This window comes from Onychostoma macrolepis, chromosome 10 (genome assembly GCF_012432095.1).
Source record: "Onychostoma macrolepis isolate SWU-2019 chromosome 10, ASM1243209v1, whole genome shotgun sequence".
Lineage (NCBI taxonomy): Eukaryota > Metazoa > Chordata > Actinopteri > Cypriniformes > Cyprinidae > Onychostoma > Onychostoma macrolepis.
The window spans coordinates 1261427-1283675 of record NC_081164.1 but is presented as its reverse complement, the minus strand read 5'-3'; the positions used below and the strand labels follow the sequence as shown (position 1 = coordinate 1283675).

Here is a 22249-nt window from a genome sequence, read left to right as displayed (position 1 = left end):
CTTCCATCTTCTGAATGGCTGAAAATTGTGAATTTAGTTTTGTTGGGTTTAGTATAATGCCACCTTTATACTCAAAAACATCTATAGAGGATGCATTGCATATGTATTACCTTATTCAAATTGAAACAAGTGACCATTTTAGAGGGTTCACACACAGGCCTCTGTTCGGGCTAATTCAGAGTTGTTTATGATCAAAGTTATACAACTCCAATTTAAGTTACTTTTGGGTGCAATAACTTTTACATTGAATGTCAAGTCTGTGTTTTAGCAATAAAAGGGTATGTGTCCAAAAAACACGTACTGAGTAGGAGTTACATGGCATAGGCTAAATCGTTTACATCTCTGGTTCACCCCAAACAATGATAAAACCTTACAGTAATCTCACAAAATCATGTATTCCATATGTATGTAATCATGTCAGTGCAATTTAGACAAGTCCAATGGATTCATAGACCCAGAAAACATGGGGTTAGACACCAAGATTACTTGGCTAGGTCAAATAATGAAGGAGTTAGGATATTTTAAGGGCTTCCTGCCCATCTTGGACACCATCTTGAAAATTACACATTTCTAGTGGTCAAACTTTGGTAAACTTTTAGTATGCAATTAAGGACACCTAATACTACACAAAACAGCTGAGAAACATTTTGTTAGAATTTTTTTAGGGTTAGGTGTTTATTTTTTTTCATATATGCAGCTGTCTATGCTTTGGAGGCTGCTTTGGAGAGCGCTGTCTTGCAGTGTTGCCATGTCCTCATATTTACAAACGCTTTTAGGCATGTTGTTTGGTCTTAGCTCATAAAGATCACTTTATGGAGTTAATAAAGTGGTCTGTTGCAGATATGAGATATAAGATTTATTTTTAGTGTTATAAAATAAAGCATTTGGGTGTTTTTGTGCTAGTCCTTGTTTGTTGTTTTTCTTTCTGTGAAGATCTGGCAACACTGCCCCGTGTCAAAATGTGCTAAGTTAAGACTTCTTTCACTTAGAAAGAAAGTTAGAAAGTTATTTTCTTGCTTCTCACATACAGACGAAGTTTAGCAGAATCAACAGATCAATTCCAGAGCGAAAGCCAAAGAAAGACATAGTCATAATTTAACGTCTAGCGACACAAAATTACCGCATGCTGAGATTGATTAGACGGTAAAATTATACAAATATACACCAAAGGAAGCAGTCAAGGCTTTTTACTAAATAAATCTACACAAGTTGCGCTTAATGTCATATCTAATGGTGTTGAGATATTTAAAATAAATGTAGCCTAATTTGGTTATACAGTGAGGAAAATAAGTATTTGAACACCCTGCTATTTTGCAAGTTCTCCCACTTAGAAATCATGGAGGGGTCTGAAATTGTCATCGTAGGTGCATGTCCACTGTGAGAGACATAATCTAAAAAAAATCCAGAAATCACAATGTATGATTTTTAACTATTTATTTGTATGATACAGCTGCAAATAAGTATTTGAACACCTGAGAAAATCAATGTTAATATTTGGTACAGTAGCCTTTGTTTGCAATTACAGAGGTCAAAGCGTTTCCTGTAGTTTTCACCAGGTTTGCACACACTGCAGGAGGGATTTTGGCCCACTCCTCCACACAGATCTTCTCTAGATCAGTCAGGTTTCTGGCCTGTCGCTGAGAAACACGGAGTTTGAGCTCCCTCAAAGATTCTCTATTGGGTTTAGGTCTGGAGACTGGCTAGCCACGCCAGAACCTTGATATGCTTCTTACAGAGCCACTCCTTGGTTATCCTGGCTGTGTGCTTGGTCATTGTCATGTTGGAAGACCCAGCCTCGACCCATCTTCAATGCTCTAACTGAGGGAAGGAGGTTGTTCCCCAAAATCTCGCAATACATGGCCCCGGTCATCCTCTCCTTAATACAGTGCAGTCGCCCTGTCCCATGTGCAGAAAAACACCCCCAAAGCATGATGCTACCACCCCATGCTTCACAGTAGGGATGGTGTTCTTGGGATGGTACTCATCATTCTTCTTCCTCCAAACACGTTTAGTGGAATTATGACCAAAAGTTCTATTTTGGTCTCATCTGACCACATGACTTTCTCCCATGACTCCTCTGGATCATCCAAATGGTCATTGGCAAACTTAAGTCGGGCCTGGACATGTGCTGGTTTAAGCAGGGGAACCTTCCGTGCCATGCATGATTTCAAACCATGACGTCTTAGTGTATTACCAACAGTAACCTTGGAAGCGGTGGTCCCAGCTCTTTTCAGGTCATTGACCAGCTCCTCCCGTGTAGTTCTGGGCTGATTTCTCACCTTTCTTAGGATCATTGAGACCCCACGAGGTGAGATCTTGCATGGAGCCCCAGTCCGAGGAGATTGACAGTCATGTTTAGCTTCTTCCATTTTCTAATGATTGCTCCAACAGTGGACCTTTTTCACCAAGCTGCTTGGCAATTTCCCGTAGCCCTTTCCAGCCTTGTGGAGGTGTACAATTTTGTCTCTAGTGTCTTTGGACAGCTCTTTGGTCTTGGCCATGTTAGTAGTTGGATTCTTACTGATTGTATGGGGTGGACAGGTGTCTTTATGCAGCTAACGACCTCAAACAGGTGCATCTAATTTAGGATAATAAATGGAGTGGAGGTGGACATTTTAAAGGCAGACTAACAGGTCTTTGAGGGTCAGAATTCTAGCTGATAGACAGGTGTTCAAATACTTATTTGCAGCTGTATCATACAAATAAATAGTTAAAAATCATACATTGTGATTTCTGGATTTTTTTTTAGATTATGTCTCTCACAGTGGACATGCACCTACGATGACAATTTCAGACCCCTCCATGATTTCTAAGTGGGAGAACTTGCAAAATAGCAGGGTGTTCAAATACTTATTTTCCTCACTGTATGTCTTTTTTCTTATTTAACCATAATCATGATATTGTAAGCGTCATGTCTTGCTCACTTTTCCCTAAACTGTCACACAGCTTATATATTTTTCTGCCAAAGTAATGATTACAAAAACAATTATTTATTTTTTGTTAATTGTTTTATTAGAGTTCGTTTTTCAATAACTAACTTATAATAATAATTTTTATTTTATTTCAGTTTACGAAATTGTTTTTTCATCAATAGTTTTAGTCTTAGTTTTAGTTTACGAAAATAACCTTGCGTAGAATTTCTGTAAATGCGGTTGTCACTACCTGTATTTTTCAGGAGTTAATGCGGTTGTGGAATGCGGTTGTCACTCCCGTATTTTAGTGAATTATGTGTGTACAGAACGCGATTAAGGAGTAAAAGGTGAACTGACGACCAAATTTAGCTGTAGTGTGTACGTGGCCTATGTAGAGTCCCAGCCTCAGAGGAGATGGAAGCAGTGGATTTATTTATTGTATATTACGCTGCCACACAGATCTAATATAAACATGCATTTTATTTCCCAGCTGTTTCCCTTCACAGACATAGCCGACTGTTTTTGTAACTTTGTGTTTTTAACATAAACTTGTGTGTATTTGACAATTTTAGCGAAATAAGACATGAAAGAGAACTTAGCTTAGTACTCGCATGCCGTGTGACAGACTCTTTCTGTGCGCATGCTTCTTATGTGTGCGTTCAGAAAACCATCAATCAGAAGTTTAAACTAATATGGTTTAAAATGCATGATTTCAGTGTGATAGACATGATAATCAAAACCAAACGTTTTTTTTTTTTATCGGAGTATCTGAGGAACGAACTGTAAAGGCACATCCCTATTCTGGAAAAGGGGGCGGGGAGCAGCAGCCCAATTGCATTTAAAGAGACATGCATGAAAACAGCCTGTTTCTGCTTCCACTCAAAATAGGCATTTTGAAAATGATATAATAAATGGTCTGTGGGGTACTTTGAGCTGAAACTTCACAGACACATTGAAACACCTGAGACTTATATTACATATTGTAAAAAGGGCATAATAGGTCTCCTTTAAAGGAATAGTTCACCCAAAAATGAAAATTCTGTCATTAATTACTCACCCTCATGTCATTCCAAACCCGTAAGATCTTCGTTCATCTTCGGAACACAAATTAAAATATTTTTGATAAAATCCGGGAGCTCTCTGACCCTGCATAGACAGCAGTACAACTGCAATGTTCCCAGGTCCAGAAACGTAGTAGGGACAACAATAAAACATTCCATGTGACATGCGGGTGCTGTCTACTGAACGTAAACGATGCTGATTATATTCTGATAGGGCTGTGCAATCAATCGAATTCGATTATCATGCGCATCTCGTCGGGTTCGTGATTAGCAGTAAATCGCCATCACCTGCTTTCAGATGGAGCGGCAGTTAATACACAGAGCCGTAGTTCACTGACAAGCTAGGCAATATCGCATTCCTAATCGAAGACGAAACGCCACGAGACCTACTTTCCTGCAGAGTTTAGCTCTAACCCTAATCAAACACCTGAGCATACTAATCAATGTCTTCATGATCGTTAGAAAATCACAGGATAGTTTGATCAAGGTTGGAGCTAAACACTGTAGGAATTTGAGGATCCCTGCTGTAAAATAAAGGATGACGTTTTCTGATGTGCACATGCTATGCTGCCTGTGACTTACAGTGATTTTGATATGTTGATAAAGAATATCTCATTTCATTTTTGGTTGTAGAGTCCTACTGGGATGGCAGTGCATTTGAAACAGACACAGACCTGCCCGCTGGATGGATGCGAGTGCAGGACACATCAGGCACCTACTACTGGCACATTCCCACAGGTACCACGCAGTGGGAGCCACCTGGGCCCCTAGAGGAGAGACCAGCCAGCACGTCACCTGCGGTCACACCTGCTGATGAGCCACAGGTGCACACACCTACTATACATCATAATAAACATTTCAACTTATCGAAAATTATTCCATCAATATAACATTATAGCTCTCAAGTTGCCCAACATTAGTCTCGTGTCTTTAAACATGAACACATTTGTATTTAGATTACATGGAGTGGTGTTTCTCATCCAAACACATTCATTGAGGAAGAGCACTGGCAGGTAGGTTCATAATGGAGTCACAGACAATCTCATTCTGTTTTTGTAAGTCCATATAATGCATATTTATTGTTTAGAAGGAGGACGCGGCTTCTGATGAAAGTCTGAAGGAGTTTGAGGGAGCGACTCTACGTTATGCCTCCATCAATCTCAGGTATAAGATCAGTTAAACAACACAGACTCCTGAAGCTGAGCGTTACACAGTATTATGTCATATGTGCATGTACATTTTATTGCATTTATGAATTGGGCACACACTTTTTATTTAAAGTCACTTATGTTGCATTCAACTTAAGTTCTTAGTAATCGAGGCCATGATCTTGGCCTTGTTAGTGCCAGGCTTTATTGTTTGAGAAAAAGGAGCATTGATCCTTCTCTCTGTGTCATCTTCCTGTTGTGTGCAGTTTTTCTCAGTCTGAGGAGGAAGAGGAACAGACTTATTTCAGCAGTAATGAGGGGGCGAAGGTAAGCACACAGGTGACTGACCACATACACTGCATCAAGATGCTCGTTTTCTCAATGTTTGTGTGTTATGCAGTGCTTTGCAGTGCGTTCTCTGGGCTGGGTGGAGATATCAGAAGAGGAAATGGCTCCTGGCAGGAGTAGTGTTGCCGTTAATAACTGTATCCGACAGCTGTCCTACCAGAAACACAATCTTGATGACACGGCTGGCATCTGGGGCGAGGTTTGTGCATATGTGTGGAAATCGTTAGAATTTGAATGAATGAATGTACTTCAACACAATTTTTATCAGTGTTTTTTTGTTTTTGTTTTTTTTTCACCAAAAAAAAAAAGAAACAATTTAAGAACATAATTAACATTGCTTAATTTTCTAAAACGTAAGATAAATGAAATAACTATCTTTAGCAAAAGAGAAAAATCCTCCTGCACGTTCTTTGGTTTTCCAGCATTTTCTGCATATTTGTCCCCTTGCCAACAATAACAGACTATGATGATCTTTTCACACCGAGGACAATTGAGGGCTCATACACAACTATTGCAAAAGCTGCAAAACATTCACTAATGCTCAAGAAGGCGGAATGATGCATTAAGAGCTGGGGTGTAAGAACAGTTATCGTTCACGTTTAAATTTGGGGATGGAAAAAGTCTCAGGTTACTTGCTTAATCCATGTTACGCAGGGAACGAGACGCTTTGTAGCGATGATTAGGGATGCACAATATTGGATTTTTGCCGATATCCGATATGGTGATATTTTCAACTCATTTTGGCCAATAGCCAATGCCAGTACCTATATATTTCCTTTATGTTTGGAAACACCACCCGAGTCTCTCCTGTGTGGAAATTATAAGCAAAGTATTTTTAATTTTGGTTAGTTTATAACAAGAACTTATTTGTTAGAATTAAATAAACAATAATGAAGATCTTTTATAATGACAGTACATTGAAGCTTTGAAAATAACTATAAATAAACTATATATCAATCGCTGCATTTTTTTATTTTTTTTCCCCAGAAAGATGCAGTAGTAACCTTAACATTTGTAGATGGTCTAAAGCAAGAGTTATAAAAATTCTGAAAATCTTTTAGAGCTCATCATTTGTTTAAAAAATATAACATATTAATGAATAAATCAGTATATGTAAAATTATTTAATTTGCAAGGGTCATGTTTGTGATTTTTTTATTTTATTTTTTTATATTCATGTAAGCTATAGCTTCTGACCTTTAAATCAAAACATAGTCATGATTTTATGACATCGATTACTGCTTTATTTAATCAGAAACACAGTCTAAATGTTATTTGTGTATTTTACTTTCATTTTATTAGAAGTAGGCCAATAGCGCCCCCTACGGAATTAAAACGCCTTACAGAATGGGCATTAGGACCCAGGAGGCACGTGCTATTACTGTTGACTCTATCACACCGAACGCGTCGTTCTGTACATGTATTCTCAGATTAAATGCGATCCAAAACAGTCAATCTAATCACCATTCAGGTAAAACTTTGCTTCAAGAATGAGCCACACTGCTGATGTGATCTAATCGCTAGCACACCCTGAGCACATGAGTTAATGTTATTCCTCTTATTGGCAAGACATATCGGCATAATTTTTCATATCGGGCCAATGCCAATATGTACATTTAAAGCCATTATTGGCCGATTCAGATATCGGACCGATAATATCGTGCATCCCTAGCGATGATGCAAGGGGAATGCCCCTTGGGTGTGCCAGTGTTCTGAAGCCCGTATAGAATCACGCCAGTACATTGGCTGATGGCACGGGCGCCGCCTTGGTGACGCTACAACACTCACTCTAATACTAGTGAACGTGCCGTCCACTCCTCAGTTTTCAAACCATAGAAGTTCAGTCTGCAGCGCGAGGAGCTTGGCAGTGAATGCAGCATCTTTTTCCCTATTCAGAAAACATGAGTTACTCAAGTAACGCGAAATGTTCTCTTTCATAGGTTCAGTCAATGCTGCATAGTGATGCAATGAGAACGATATAAGCTACAAGCTAAGCACTGCCACATCTGGCCCGAAAGAAATTTGGCCAGGCTAAAACCAAATGGCTAATTCAAGCTGAAAAAACCCAGGAACCAGGAGCCGCATCTAAATCCAGGTTGTAAAACTGATAAATGTGTGAGAGAAGGACCATCCTGCCACTTGAGCTTGAGAGGAAGCAACACTCCTGGTGACGTCTCACACACACCCAGGCCCCTCCCACGATTGTTGATTGACACTAGCGTTTTACCTTAGACCCGCCCTGAGTGAGCTGTCATCAGTTTTTCACCGCCAGAGCAGATGTAGACAAGAATGACTCCTAAGCGATTGTGGTGTTCTGTTGTTGGATGTAATAATGAACATAGCAGTCGTCATTTACTCCTGACATCTGAGCCACTGAAGACGCAGTGGATTATCTTTGTTTTTGAAGGGAATGCACCCCCCAATCTACCTAAATGCGTGAATCATTCGTGATCCAGCTTCACCTACAGAAAAAGTGAGTATAAGGTTCTTTTATGAATCTTTGCAAATCGCCTTTCCTAATAATGTGCTAGTCAGCAAGTTCTGCAGCTAAAGTAAACCGTCTCATGAGAACGGCTCGTCACCCCACGGAAGAGAGGGGCGGGGTCAGCAGAGCTCATCAGCATTTAAAGGAACATGCAGTAAAATTGCTTACTGAAAACAGAGCTGATTTTGACAAGGTAAAAAGGGTGTTGCTTTACACTACCATTGAGAAATTTTAACTAAGGTGTGTTATAGACTTTTCATTTAGACCCTAAAGGATCATATCAACTTGGGCATCCGATTACCCCTTTAACAAGGCCAGGAGCAAACTCCATGCATGACTCGCTCACAGAGAGAGCCTGCAAATCCCCTACACACTTAGGAGAAGCCAGTGCCAACAAGCGTGCCTTAAGGGTTAGAATCTGGTCGAAACCTCACTCAAAAGGCAACTCTGATAAGCCCTCGAGGACAATAAAGCTGCAGTCTGTAACTTTTTGGCGGTCTAGCGGTTAATAAACAGAACTGCGTGCGTCTTGTGGAAGAACATTGTAGCCGGAGCTACTTCTCTCTGTTTATGTCTATGATGAATCACGCAGGTACTGGGCTACTCTGCAGCGGTTTCACCAGTACCAGTCTGAAATAGTCAGAATATAAAAACTTATTACAAGTGTACCGTAGAGATTCAGGATAAGCCAAAAACATGGTTTGGAAAATGTATTCATGATGTACTCGCTTATTATATTAATTCTGACTCCAAAAGCTCAAAAGGCAACTCTGATGAGCCCTCCAGGACAATAGACAAGTCCCAGGAGGGAACACTGACAAGGGTATGCAGGCCTCAAAGCTCCATGCATAAACAAAGGGACCAGATGATGCCTACCTAAGGTGGCTCCGTCCGAATCCCGACGAGCAGCGATAGCTCTGACATAAACCCTCAAAGTGGTGAAAACCGCTCCAGCCGCAAACTTCTAGCACTGAACCAATCAGGCAGTTGACTGAATCTACTACATGAGCCAAACACCAACACCCAAAAACATTCCACTTGAAAAAATAAAGCCCCCTATTGGAAGGTTACTACTGATCACCCTTAATCGACCACACCCACAGCCTTCACATCTCAGGCCAAGGGTGCCAGATCCTGCCCTGGAGCTGGGACAGCAGGGTGTTAAGCCTGAGGCCAAGAGACCAAAGGTGGTGAGGAAGAATGTCCCTGTGACGACATACCAATTCCCGGGGGTTGGGCCAGGATGAGCTAATCATCCAGCCTCAGCAGGGCCACAGCAGCATCCATGCACTTTGTGAAAGTCTGTGGAGCCAAAGCCAGACCAAAAGGGATAACCTGATATTGGTACGCCACTCCCCCAGAGGCAAACCTGAGGAACCTTCTGTGTCACTGAATATGAATTCACCTGAATATGAAAATAAGAATCCTTCAGGTCTACAGTGATGAACTTTGTAAAGGTAAAAATTCAAGTGGCACAGATCCAGGATGGGATGCAGACCTCCGTCTTTCTTTAGGACAAGAAAAGAATTACTGAAAAAGCCACGATTGATGTCCGAAGGAGGTATCCCCTCTATTGCTCCTTTGAGAAGGAGCAAAGTCACTTCTGAAGACTGGGTTTATCTGAATGCTTCAGCGCAATCTGCTTACACAGGTGCTGACGGGTCAAGGGATGACCATGAGCTCCCCAAACCATGTGAGGTGGGGGATGCACCAGCTCGTCACTCCTCCTAACGGGCTCTTTCCCGAGTGCGGACTGGTCCCTAGGCGCGATCCCTGAAAAAAGGTGTCCTTTCTCCAAGCAGGATGAGAATTAAGGCTCAGAAAGCATAGAGGACTGGCACTCACAAGGCTCATCCAGTCACTCAATGTTAAGCTTCTCAATACATCCTTGAGCTCTGAACCCCTTACGAAATTTAACCATGGTTTTATTATAGTGTAGTAACCATTTTTATTTTTTTTGGTGTATTGATTACGATTTGTATAACCACAGTTTTATCACAGTTAAACCATAGTTAATTTGTGGTTACCACTGTTTAACTATAGTAGCCATGGTTTTTTGGTTTTATTTGTCGTAAACCGTAGTTAATTTCCATAAGGAAAGGCCGTGCCACCTGGCTGCTAGGCAGTAGAGCTTCAACCGAAGCAGGCCCAAAGTCCTCTGAGTCCGCCGCCGCAACATACAAAATGTCATCTATCCCAAAAGAAAACTGCTATGTGTGCCTCCTGGCTAGGACACAAATAATCATTGACCAATTCCACCGGCAAATCCGCATGGCGAGATTGTTCGGGCGAGAGAGGAAGAGAAAGCAGGAGGCCCGTCTGCTCGCTCTCCATAGCCTCAAGCTCAACATACGATCCCCAGGTCGTGGATTCGGGAAAGGCCTCAGCGGCCTTTGAAGCAACTCGACAGGGCATAGCGGATGACTTTCTATCAAACACAGCAAGCCTCACGTGGACAGTCTAAAAATTCTCACAAATCTTGCAACCAGAAACACGTAGCCTCGCACGTGTGAGAAATATCAAGACATTTCACACACTTACTCTGCGGATCATCATTCGCAATAAAGTGAGAGGACGGCGGCTGGCAGCAAAGAGATCCGTTGTACTTCACCGTGAGGAGAACAAAGTTCCACTGAATGCAGTCACAGAAGTACAAATAAGCAATTTGGTCAAATTTTCCAGAAAGCATGGGCCAGATGAACCGCTAGTATTAGAGTAAGTGATGTTGCATCGCCGAGGCAGTTCCCACACCATCAGCCAATGAATGAGCGTGATTCTGTGTGGGCTTCAGAACAATCGCACACCCAAGGGGCGTTCCCATTGCATCATTGCTACGCAGTGTTGAGTTAACCTATGAAAGAGAAACAAGAATTACAATATGGCCTTAATGTAATAAGAAATTTCAAAATCTTGTGCTTTAATTAAATAAATGTGAGCATTGCACACACAACCATCGTGAGGGCAGTGCGAAGCCCCCAAACAACCCCCACCCCGGAAACTGAACAGAGCCAACATTTTGTGTAAAGTCACCATGAAATCAAAATTGAGTTTTTAATTTTTTTTATGGAATAGTTTTATCATAATATGTTTATTATAAATGATTTTTCTGTGTGCATCACGACAATTTCAATTTCATGCCGACTTCAAAAGTAAAAATCCTGTACTGTTGCACTTTCTCACGTATTTTAGCTCTGTAAAGTCCTGCATTATGATTAAAATCTACTTTTCTGGGTATTCTTGGCATGTAGGTTACACAATAAACTATCTAACATACAAGAGCAATAAATCAAGAATGCTGTATGGACCTGCATCATTTTATTTGTGCAGCTCTTATAAAGGGTCTTAAATATGATTTAAAAAATCTCTAAGTAAGTACCTTGGATTAGGGGGATTACTGTTATTAGTTATCTCTGCTGGAAATTCAAATGATTTACAGTTTGCATTACATAGCCATGTGTAATGTCTGTTTGTGGATAATGCCGTGAATTAAATCCTTTACAAATGAAGTGTTTCATCTTTCATTGTCTAATTTTACTTCAAATTTGATAGAGACAAACCAAAAGATCAGTTTATTCAATCAAACAAGATGGCAATTTATGACGTTACATGTTTTGACTGATTTTGACATTAAGTTTTGGATTTCAAGGAGAGGCTTAGTATGTGTGTGTTGCTGTGTAGGGGAAGGAAATGCTTCTGGTGCTGGAGAATGAGACTCTGAACCTGATCGAGCCTCACGGTCGAACGCTGCTGCACTCTCAGCCGATCATCAGCATTCGTGTGTGGGGAGTTGGACGTGATGATGGCAGGTAAGTCTGTGAGCAGCTCAGTGAGTTGCCAGCATAAGTGATCTTTAAAGGTTAAAGAAAGACTGAATCTGAATCTTTTGACTCATTTTTGCTTTGGAATCGGAGATTAATAGCATGTATATGACCACAGACTGACAGATGCACAATGTTACAGGAAATAAATTGTTGTTTCATCACTTTTGTAGCAACTGCAACACTGTCTGAAGCTGCTTATGTTTACATAATTTAGATTTTGCTGAATTATTATGTTGTGTTTTTGTTCTGCCTGTCCTGCTACATCCTGGATCCCAGGGAGAGGTAGTGTGTTACTGTATTGTATTGTTTGTTAGATTTTGTGTACTTGTTACAATACCAAGCGTAATGCACCCAAAAATGAAATTTCATAATTTTCACATCAACGTGTCGATTAGACTTTCCTCTGTCTAACACAAAAGGACAATTTTGGAGGAATGTTTATGTCACTCTTTTACATTCAACAACTGTTCATACATACCACAGAAGTTATTCACTGAAAATCTTCCCCTCTAGTGCAGCTCTCAAATATTATTTTCTGTTCTGCATGTCTAAGCTGAAGAAATGAAAAAATAAGATTTGGATAATATAACTTGGATAATATTTATTGGAACTTGACAATTGTGGTGACTGTGAACTACTGTTGTCTGGAAAAGATCTGTGAAAAAAAGTTTCAAAGCGTCACTAGATGACATTGCGCATTCATTAGCATATTCATGACATCATTGTATTGTATTTGCATTCTGCGTATTGTCAGCCTTTTACATCTCTCTGCTTCTTTTCTACTCTGTGCATAACATACTGTTAGTATGATATAGTGACTGAATCGTGGTCCATTAAGTCTAAATGTTAACCAGCAGTCACTTCCAGGTCATTTACAAGTTACTGTACTACTAAAATACAGATTTGTTTTTTTTCTGACAAAATTACCATACACATGTTAAAGACACTGGTAGTGCTGTGATATACTTACATGGCTAGATGTAAAATCAGCAGTGCAGAGCGCATCAGACTATATATTTAATTAAATCACTTTCTTTTGTCATTTGGTTGGCTAAGCCATATTGTAATTTCTATTGTATGTGTATTAATTGTCCAACCCTAGTTGACACAAACTAATAATTATTTAAATATATTAACTTATAGAAGTATTTCACTATTTTTATATAACAATATATTTACAGTGAAAAATATGGTTAATGTCAAATTCACTTAGAGGTATTTGTCTTACTCCCAAAATTCTACAAACAAGAATTAGTGCAAACACAAGATGTTCCCTTTCATAGGTTTACTTCGACACTGCATCAGCAGCAGACGCTAACAATCCCTTGGATTTGACGATAGTCCGAAGCCTATATAGAATCATGCCTATTTATTGGCAGATAATACTAGCACCACCCACTGAGACATTGCTTCTCTGACACCTCATAATGAAGAGCCTGAGCTGATTTCTCTTCAGGAAGACGATTCCATCTGTCGATGGATGCAGCATTATATTTCTGAGTGTGGATTTTGGGAGTTTTCTTGTATTAAGTGGCTTGCACTGAAAGGTCCTCGCTCCACAGAGTGGATATGTTGGCATTTGTGCCCAAGTTCAGAAGCTCTCAAAGCGTTAATTTTTGGATGCAATGATATCCGTCCAGCCAGAGACACTCAGTTCAAGATGTTTGAGCGTGTTCTTACGACTGTTGTGCACATTCACTCCACGGGCCACTGTCGTTCTTCCAGGATCATAAAAAGTGCTTCATAAAGTTCATAAATCCATTATACAAAGTGCTCCACACGGTTAATAAAGACGTCCTGAATTGATGCATTTGTGTAAGAATAATATCCATACTCACAAATGGAGAGTGGCGTTCCAGCAGGTGGTATAGGAGGTAGGCGTATTTTATAATAATCCTAACCACTGTTCACTGCCATTGAAAAAATATCTTGCTCTTCCAAGTTTTATATAGTATTCTACGCAGTGATAAAGACTGTCGATTAGCATAGCATTATAAATATACTTTATTATAATGAAAATACCCGAGAAGGCTTTAAGAACTCTAACAAAACACACACCAACGGCAGTATATGATTTTTTCGTCACGTTGAATCAATGAAAGCAGTTGAATCTTCTGTTTATTCAGCTACAGTGATGGGGATTTCCTGGGACGACTTGCATTATCTTTCTTCTGTGGGGCATATTTGGAGTTTCAGCACAAGAGCGCCCTCTGGACTTTGGGTGGAGCAGTATTTACTACTGATCACAGAACCGACAAGCTGCGCTTGAAAAAAAAAAGAAATGCAGCCTTTGCCAAATCACGATTCCAGTTTAATTTCAATTAATCGTGCAGCCCTGCTTTGGCCTGAGGAGTATCGTTGGAAGATATCTGTGTGGCGGTGTGATGGTATAGTGTCGGCTACTGATGCAGTGTCAAAGTATACCTTTGAAAGGGAATGTCTTGGTTACATATGTAACCTTGGTTCCCTGAATCAAGAACAAAATTATGTGTAGCTGGCTCCATATCTGCTTGGTTTCCTTCATATGAAATCAGTCAATGAAATAGAGTCCACATTCTTAAGAGGCGTCAGAGAAGCAATGCCTCAGTGAGCGGAGTTAGCACTATCTGCCAATAACATGGCGTGACTCTTTATGGGCTCAATCGTCACACCAGAGCCATGTTCCCATAGCATCAGCCATAATGTTGCATCTCGTTTCCTATGCAGGAAACCAAGGTTTCACACACATACAAGACGTTTGTTACTGTGCATGCATAAATTTATGGGTGTGTGGATAAATTGAAGTAATATGACAACATGCATATGTTTATGTTTGTCTCTTGTCTCTTACAACAGGGACTTTGCATATGTGGCACGAGACAAGTTGACTCACGTGCTCAAGTGTCATGTATTTCGGTGTGACACCCCTGCAAAGCACATTGCCACAAGCCTGCATGACATCTGCTCAAAGGTGAGGACATCATAGCTGCTGGCTAAAAATACTCATATTCTTGGTTAAATATCAAAGACATTGTGCTCTCTGCTGTAGTGTCCAAAATATTTAACATTTATTGAAACAGCGATGTATTTAAAGGGAAACTTCAAAAATGAAAGTTCTGTCATCATTTACTCACCCTCCACTTAATCCAAACCTGTATGAGTTTTTTTTTCAAAATTGTAAAATATTTTGAGATTTGGATGCCAAACAGTTGATCGTAGCCATTGAATTTCCTTGTATTTTTTCAACTCTATGTATGTCATTGGCTACTGTCAACTGTTTGGTTACCAACATTCTTCAAAATATCTTGTTTTGTGCTCAACAGAAGAAACTTCAGAAGGTTACACTTTATTTTGATAGTCCACTTTAGACAATCTACTAACTATAAGTAACTTTGTAACTACATGTCTACTAGCAGTCATTACTCTTAGTAGAATGTCTAAAGTGGACTATCAAAAAAAAATGTTACCAAAACTTACACAGGTTTAGAACAAGTTGAGGGTAACTTGAGAGTAAATGACAGAATTTTCATTTTTGAGAGAAAGGAGGGTTGATAACTGGAGGCTAATCAGAAAACGTATTCAAAATGAGGCAAATAATAGTATGTGATGTAGCTGACAAACCAACATATACAAAAATGAGATGTAAAATAAACATGGGTACTAGTGTTGTCAAAAGTACTGACTTCGGTACTGCAATTTTAAAAACTTCCATTTCCCGCTGCGGAGCGGATTCTTAAACACCACTGATTGGCCATAGTATTCACGTGCTCAACAGATATAACTGTGATCGGCTTCAATGATCATCGCCTCACGCTCTTCACAGAGCGCTCACACAGAAGCACATGGGAGCGTTTGAAAACAGCGTCTATCAGCGGATCCCTAATATATCTGCACATAGATGGACCCGTGCTGATAGACGTGGCTTTCAAACGCTCCTACGTGCCTCTGTGTGAGCGCTCGGCTTGTTGTCTTCGAAACATCTTTGGTTTCTGCGTCGACCTGCGTTAAACAGGCAGTGGCTCGACAGGCATCAATGTAGAATCTGTGGGCGGGGCTAAACAGGCAGTGATGTAGAAGCAGGCCTTGATCTTCTGTGGAGGCGGTGCTTATCCACACTATTACATCATAGTTGTACATTCCACAAGCTGTCATTTTGCCAGACTGGCTTCAATATAAGCTATTTTTAGACTAATGAGGAAGTTTTGAGTTCTGAAACTTACAGGATGTTTTTATAGAACAATGACCTCTTATATGTCAAAAGATCAAGGGAATTTTGATTTCTGAGTTCATGACCCCTTTAAAGCTATAGCTGACAAGATCCCTCGTCTTGACCATTCTGCAGAGATTTTCCTGTTGCTTGGCAGAGACATCATCCATCTGGGTATAGGCATATGACAGTAACAAATTTTCATGTTGCGATTAATTGTTAATGCTTTTATCACAGTGCACGGTATTATCACGGTATTGAAATTTAGTTGCAAAAAAAGTGTTGTCAAAGTAAAACAGGTTTAATAACTTTTTTCTTATAACAAAAAGAACTGAACATTTACACACAATGAAGTAATATATATATTTTTACTTTATACATATTTTGTATATTCTTTTGCAGATTAAAGTGCAAAAGAATTATAAGGCCAAGTAACACTTTACGATAAGATATCATTAGTTAACCTCAGTTAAATGCATTAACATTAAAAACGAGTTCCTTTTGCATAAGGTTGGTGCACATACTGTACCTCCAGGCCAGTGTGACGACATTGATCACTACAGACCATCAAGTCCAGCATCTGGCCAACGAAATGTATTATTGGTGCATCCCCTCTCTTTTTATGCTAAATAATTGATCAAACAAATACTAGATGTTTTTCTAGTCATTCATTTTTACTCTCTGTGCACACAAGTATCAGAATTTCTGTTTGTAGTTAACACCTTTTAGATCAGTTTGGACCAACCAGGTAACCAGATAGAGAACACAATGCGAGCATCCTACCCAACTGCCGATGCAGTTATGTCCTTGTGTTTTGTTTTATATTGTTCTGTCTGTGTATTTCCCTAGATAATGGCCCAGAGGAAGTCATCCAGCAGACTGAACACTGACCCCTCAAGACTTAGGGACATCCCTTTCCAGGGTAACTTATGACATGAATTTAGCTTTTGTTTGTGGACGGTCTGCAGAACAGTATGTAACTGTTGACAGTGTTGGGTTTGACTACACGTTTTTTAATGTGTGCATCAGATATTTCTCTCTCACCTTCTCAAGTGAGTACTGTAATGGATAATAATGAAATTATACCATTATGACTGAATCAGATCTTTCTTCCTTCAGAGTTCCCAGCTCCCAAGAATGAGCTGGTCCAGCGCTTCCAGGTGCGGTACTTGGGTCGTGTGCTGGTGGCAAAGCCAGTTGGTAGGAACTGCTATTACTTAACATTAACTGCTATTACTTACCATTATACTATTATGCACAAAGTACAAGTTTTACCTTCATTTTCCCCATATTTGTGTAGCTATGTCATAACCTGTAAGCACGTCAAATATCATGTATGTATTTCATGTTTAAATCAAAGTTAGCCGCCTGAAATTGAAGTTGAGTCGTGTCGGTATCTGTCTCTTGAAGGCATGGATGTGATTAATGTAGCACTGGAGACGGCTCTTAACAAAGACCAGGAGGATTGGACACCTGTGACTGTGAACGTGGCATCCGCTACACTCACTATTCTGACTTCTGAGGTCAGGTTTCTATTTGTTGACATTATGCAGTACTTGAGTATTATATGTAATGCTTTATCATAAAAATTTGATTAGATAACCACACTAATATCTTGTCTCTTTGTCTCAGGCAGAGGAAGTTCTTTCTGAATGTCGTGTGCGTTTCCTGTCGTTTATGGGAGTCGGGAAGGATGTGCACACGTTTGCATTCATAATGGCTGAGGGACCTGGAGACTTTATCTGCCACATGTTCTGGTGTGATCCAAACGCAGCAAGTCTAAGTGAGGCCGTACAGGCCGCCTGTATGGTGAGTAAGGATGCGTTTGATCTAAATGATCAAATTTTAGTCGTATAGCACAAATAATAACAACAGTAGTTGACCATTGTGCTATACAAAAAGACAAAGGATAAAAACCTAAAAAAAAAAGAGAGAATAAAAAGACCACAAAGCAATCATAAAGGGAGATTACATCAAGAACACGTATCAGAAAATTCAACTTTAAAAATCAAAAGCAGTTGTAAGCCTGAGAGAAAAGGTACGTTTTGAACTTCGATTTAAATTCAGACTCTGTGGAGATTCATCTCAAGAATAAAGGGAGACTATTCCACAATTTTGGACCAACGATAGAAAAAGCTTGGTCACCCCTCGACTTGAGTCTAGGGGCCTCATTTATAAAATGTTGCACAGAAACCATCCTAAATTTGATCTTACGATCATCTCTCAAGTATGTGTACGTGTGATTCATAGAATGACTGTATGCACAGAAAACGCACGCACATGTCTCAGATGTGAAATCTATGAATCGTAAATTATCTTGAACTTGAATAGTTTCAGCTCTCTGCCTTGCAAACGACTCCTAATTAATGTCATTAACATAAAAGATCACCAGTCATCATCCAAATCCTTTAATTTAGAACAGCTTACATTTCCAAAATCCTGCAGTACTCTGACAAGAAAAAGTGTGTACGTCTGCTCAGACCCTGACGTGACGCCAAGCACTTTACTACGTCAAAGACAGTTTTTACAAGTATGAGCGCCGGCGTGGATTTAAGCGCACACACACTCTACGATCAAATCTGAGCGACGCACTCTTTATAAACGAGGCCCTAAATCTCGGAACAATCAGCAGTATTTGTTGAGATGACCTTAATGACAGAGCTTAAAAAACAAAAAGCCAAATTTTGAAATCAATTCTATAACAAATCAGCAGCCAGTGCAAAGAGTGAAGAGCATGAACACTGTGATTTTTAAGTCATTAATTGCTGGCTCCTCTGCTACAGCTCTCAATTCCCAATTGTGTATGCACTTTTTTTTTTTTAAAGGTTAAAGCATGGGCGTCAGAACCACTGTATGTGTGTGGACAGGACCCACCCACTTTTACCGTCTCTAATTCAGCGATTATGTCTGTGCACTTTTCAGAGCGCCGTCAGTCAAATCCATTCCACATGACGAATGCCCTGATAGATTAAACTCTTTAGCTACAGCCTTGAATTCCACACTACTGCTTCCTCAAATCCAGTCCGCTTGGCTCTTTCAGAGTCTGTATAACTCTATTCTGTGTTTTCACTAGTTACTCGCGCCTGCTGCAGTCCCGCGACATCTTAGTGTATCTACTGCTCAGATACACCTAACTCTACCCGGTACTTTATTTCAACTTTTCGATTATTTCCTCCATTTTTCTTTTTATTGAACACAAATGCCTTTCCGATGTAATATGAGATGTGAAAAGGGAGAAGAATGACTCGGGTCGCTCGCGTCAAAAACACTATGTGCTTTACCACCTGTGAGACCCACCCACATTTATTTAGCTTCTGACGCCCATGGGTTAAAGTAATGCCAAACACTGTTGGTTGTTTGCTTCCTCTTTGCTCTCTACTGTACTATATACTAAAAGCAAAGAACACCAATAATAAACATAAAAAAGTGTGCAACACTGCACATGTGGAAGAGATTGGGGAGTTCATGGCTAGTGAAGAATTAATTTGCAGTAAACTCCCAAACGTAGAACATTTCTGTTTTGCTAGTGTTTGGGGACTGTTCGACTGACCGGGGTGTTTGGGGAGATTAGATTACAGAGTATAGTCTGACAAGAAAAGTTCAAGCTGAAATTTGTCGATGTATTCCATCATTCACAGCTGAGGTATCAGAAGTGTTTGGACGCTCGGCCTCCCAGCAGTGGCAGCTCTTGTCTGCCCGGCCCGCCTGCTGACTCGGTCGCCCGCAGGGTCGGATCCAGCGTGAAGAAGGGTGTTCAGAGTCTGCTGGGTAGCTTCAAGAGATCTGGATCTCAGACTCCCTAAAAAGGAAAACACTTCCACAAATATGTTTTGTTCTGTGTGTGTGTTTGTGTGTTTTATGGGCCTACTATTAGAGGGTCGTTCCCGCCACTGCGACTGTCCTCCTGCGGTTAGCGTGCAGCAGGAACCAGAGGACACATTGCCAGATATTCCATCGTTACGCATTACATTTTCAGTTGCTTTTTCTGTGTTTGTTTACATTAGCAGATGTACTGTAGAAGTGGTTTAGCACTACCGGGTGATTTACCTGGATTGGATTTTCAGTGTACTCGATGTTATGTGGACTACACTCTCTAATGACACTAAACATTACGCATGCTATCAAAAAACACTAAAATGAGCTTATATACTATGCAATGTGCTTTTTTTCTTTTTTATTTGTTGTTCTTCCTCTGGCTTTGCATTGTGACACATACTGTGCTAGCTTTGACTGCTTTTCTTTTCTTTTGAAGAATTGATTGCTCTTCCCCAAACTCAGCATAGATGCGAACCGTGACTGAAATCAGTAGCAAACCCAGAGTTAGTAACATCTGTATGCTGTTTACCCCAAAACATCAACTCCTCATTCACTCACTCTCATGTTCCAGACCTGCATACATTCCAAAACTCTTTGACTTTATGAAAAAAGGTGCAGTTCCACATATATTCGACTTGCCTTGCTTACTGCAAGTCACAAAGCCTTTTCATTTCTTCCATTATAGTTGATTTTGATGTTTGATAAACTTACATTATACATCACTGTACATTTACCCACTCTGCCAGTTTGTGAACTTAATTAGACAATTTTATTCATTTGTAAAATAGCATTAACATATCCTAGTCTTCCAAAGTGTATTTGCTCATTAAGAAAGCCCCGCTTTAAATGAGCATTTCTTTTAATTATTATTATTTTTATTTCTTTTACATTTTTGTGCGTGTTTGATATGCTGGATGGCTTTATCTTGATGAAAAAAAAGATTTTTGATTATGATCAAAAACACAAACTTAACATCAGCATAGTGTGTTTAACAAAGAATGTGGCATACGCTGATTCTAGAGGGTGCTCTGCGTTTGTTCCTGTCCAGTTTGTACATACTGCTGTCACTAAAAATGTTTGTTTTTGTTTTTTTGGTCCCTCTTTTAAATTGTACATTGAAGTCAACTGATTATCTGCACATATTTACACATTGGGGGGGGAAATGTATCTTAAATTCTTTGCAACGATGGATGTCTTGCTGTATATAGATTTTATTTTTTTTCTTCTTTCTTTCAAATACAACATTGTAACATATTGCCATGTCTTAAACTTTTAAGAATGTCAAATTCATAAATATCATGTTCTTTGATTATTCCAGTTAATGTACATACTGAATTTAATACACTAATAATGCAAGACAGCTTAATTTTTCTGACCCATTTTCACATCTAATTACACCTGTCGTTAAAGGCAATTTTTGAATGCGCTCTTTTTTTTTTTTTTTTTATCCGTCTCGTGTATCGGAATGCTTCATCTTGGCCCTGTTTACTCTAATACTTTGTGTGTAGGTCTAGATAATGTAATGTGATGCTTAAAATGCAGTGCCGTTGGTAACACTCTAGAAAACCTTTATTGGAGAATAAGCATTCATGTACATGTAAATATTCTGCATCACATCAAGAAATGGTAGCAAAGAAAATGTCCTTTTTTCAATGAAATGCCATGAGGGTACTTTATGTTTGTGTGCCAAAAAGCACAGCTATAAAAACACTAGCTTGAAATGTTACTTGCTTATGCAGAAATATTCACAGATAGTAGATAAAAGTACATTTGCTTTTCAAAATAAGGCAAAATTTTAGCTATGATATTCTGAAAATTTAAGATTGACTCCTATAAACATTATGACTGATGTAGGATGTTTTTGTCATCACATTTTTAAGGAGAGTTGAGAAGTGATTTCTTAAAATGTAAATTGGATGTTCTATAGATGCATATAATGTGACTGGATGGAATAAAAAGTTGAAAATGCATTTTAAAGCTTTTTTTTTCGTGACTTGGAAAAAGTAGCTTCAACAACTGTTACAGTATTTTGTGTTGGTCTGAATATATACACTGCCCTTCATAAGTATTGGGACAGTAATGACAAAATTGCTTTGTTTGCTGTGTAGTCATTAGTCAAGACATCTGCAAATATGAATATGAGACAAAACTACAGAATGTCACATTTTATTATTAGCTGTTTAAACATGTTTTACCAAATAAAAAGGACAGCACTTTTAGTGTTCATCCCACTATTTGATGAGAGCATAAGTATTGGGATGGTTGAATTTAAGGAAGACGTAAAAGATTAAAAGCTATTATTTAGTTGCAGATCCCTTGCTTGCAACCAGAGCTGTGACCCCTAGACATCACCAGACTCTTGCTCTCATCCTTTGAAATACTTTTCCCAGCCTTTAATGCAGCCAATTCCAATTGTTGCTTGTTTTGAGGAGTTTCTGTCTTTACTCTCCTCTTCAGCTGCTGAAGTTCATGT

General features: G+C 39.5%; 1 protein-coding gene across 2 annotated transcripts in view; it reads left to right on the top strand.

Annotated features, from left to right (window-relative positions):
• Positions 1 to 21746, top strand: part of apbb1 (amyloid beta (A4) precursor protein-binding, family B, member 1 (Fe65)) — a 44348-nt gene extending 22602 nt beyond the window's left edge. For both annotated transcript variants that reach the window (XM_058789357.1, XM_058789356.1), the window contains exons 3-14: positions 4607 to 4797; positions 4930 to 4986; positions 5061 to 5137; positions 5388 to 5448; positions 5522 to 5668; positions 11632 to 11759; positions 14610 to 14724; positions 16810 to 16882; positions 17080 to 17160; positions 17371 to 17483; positions 17593 to 17769; positions 19599 to 21746. In XM_058789357.1, coding sequence (XP_058645340.1) covers positions 4607 to 4797; positions 4930 to 4986; positions 5061 to 5137; positions 5388 to 5448; positions 5522 to 5668; positions 11632 to 11759; positions 14610 to 14724; positions 16810 to 16882; positions 17080 to 17160; positions 17371 to 17483; positions 17593 to 17769; positions 19599 to 19763 — 1385 coding nt within the window. In that variant the 3' untranslated portion in view covers positions 19764 to 21746. The remainder of the gene's footprint in view (positions 1 to 4606; positions 4798 to 4929; positions 4987 to 5060; positions 5138 to 5387; positions 5449 to 5521; positions 5669 to 11631; positions 11760 to 14609; positions 14725 to 16809; positions 16883 to 17079; positions 17161 to 17370; positions 17484 to 17592; positions 17770 to 19598) is intronic.
• Positions 21747 to 22249: the final 503 nt, after the last annotated feature.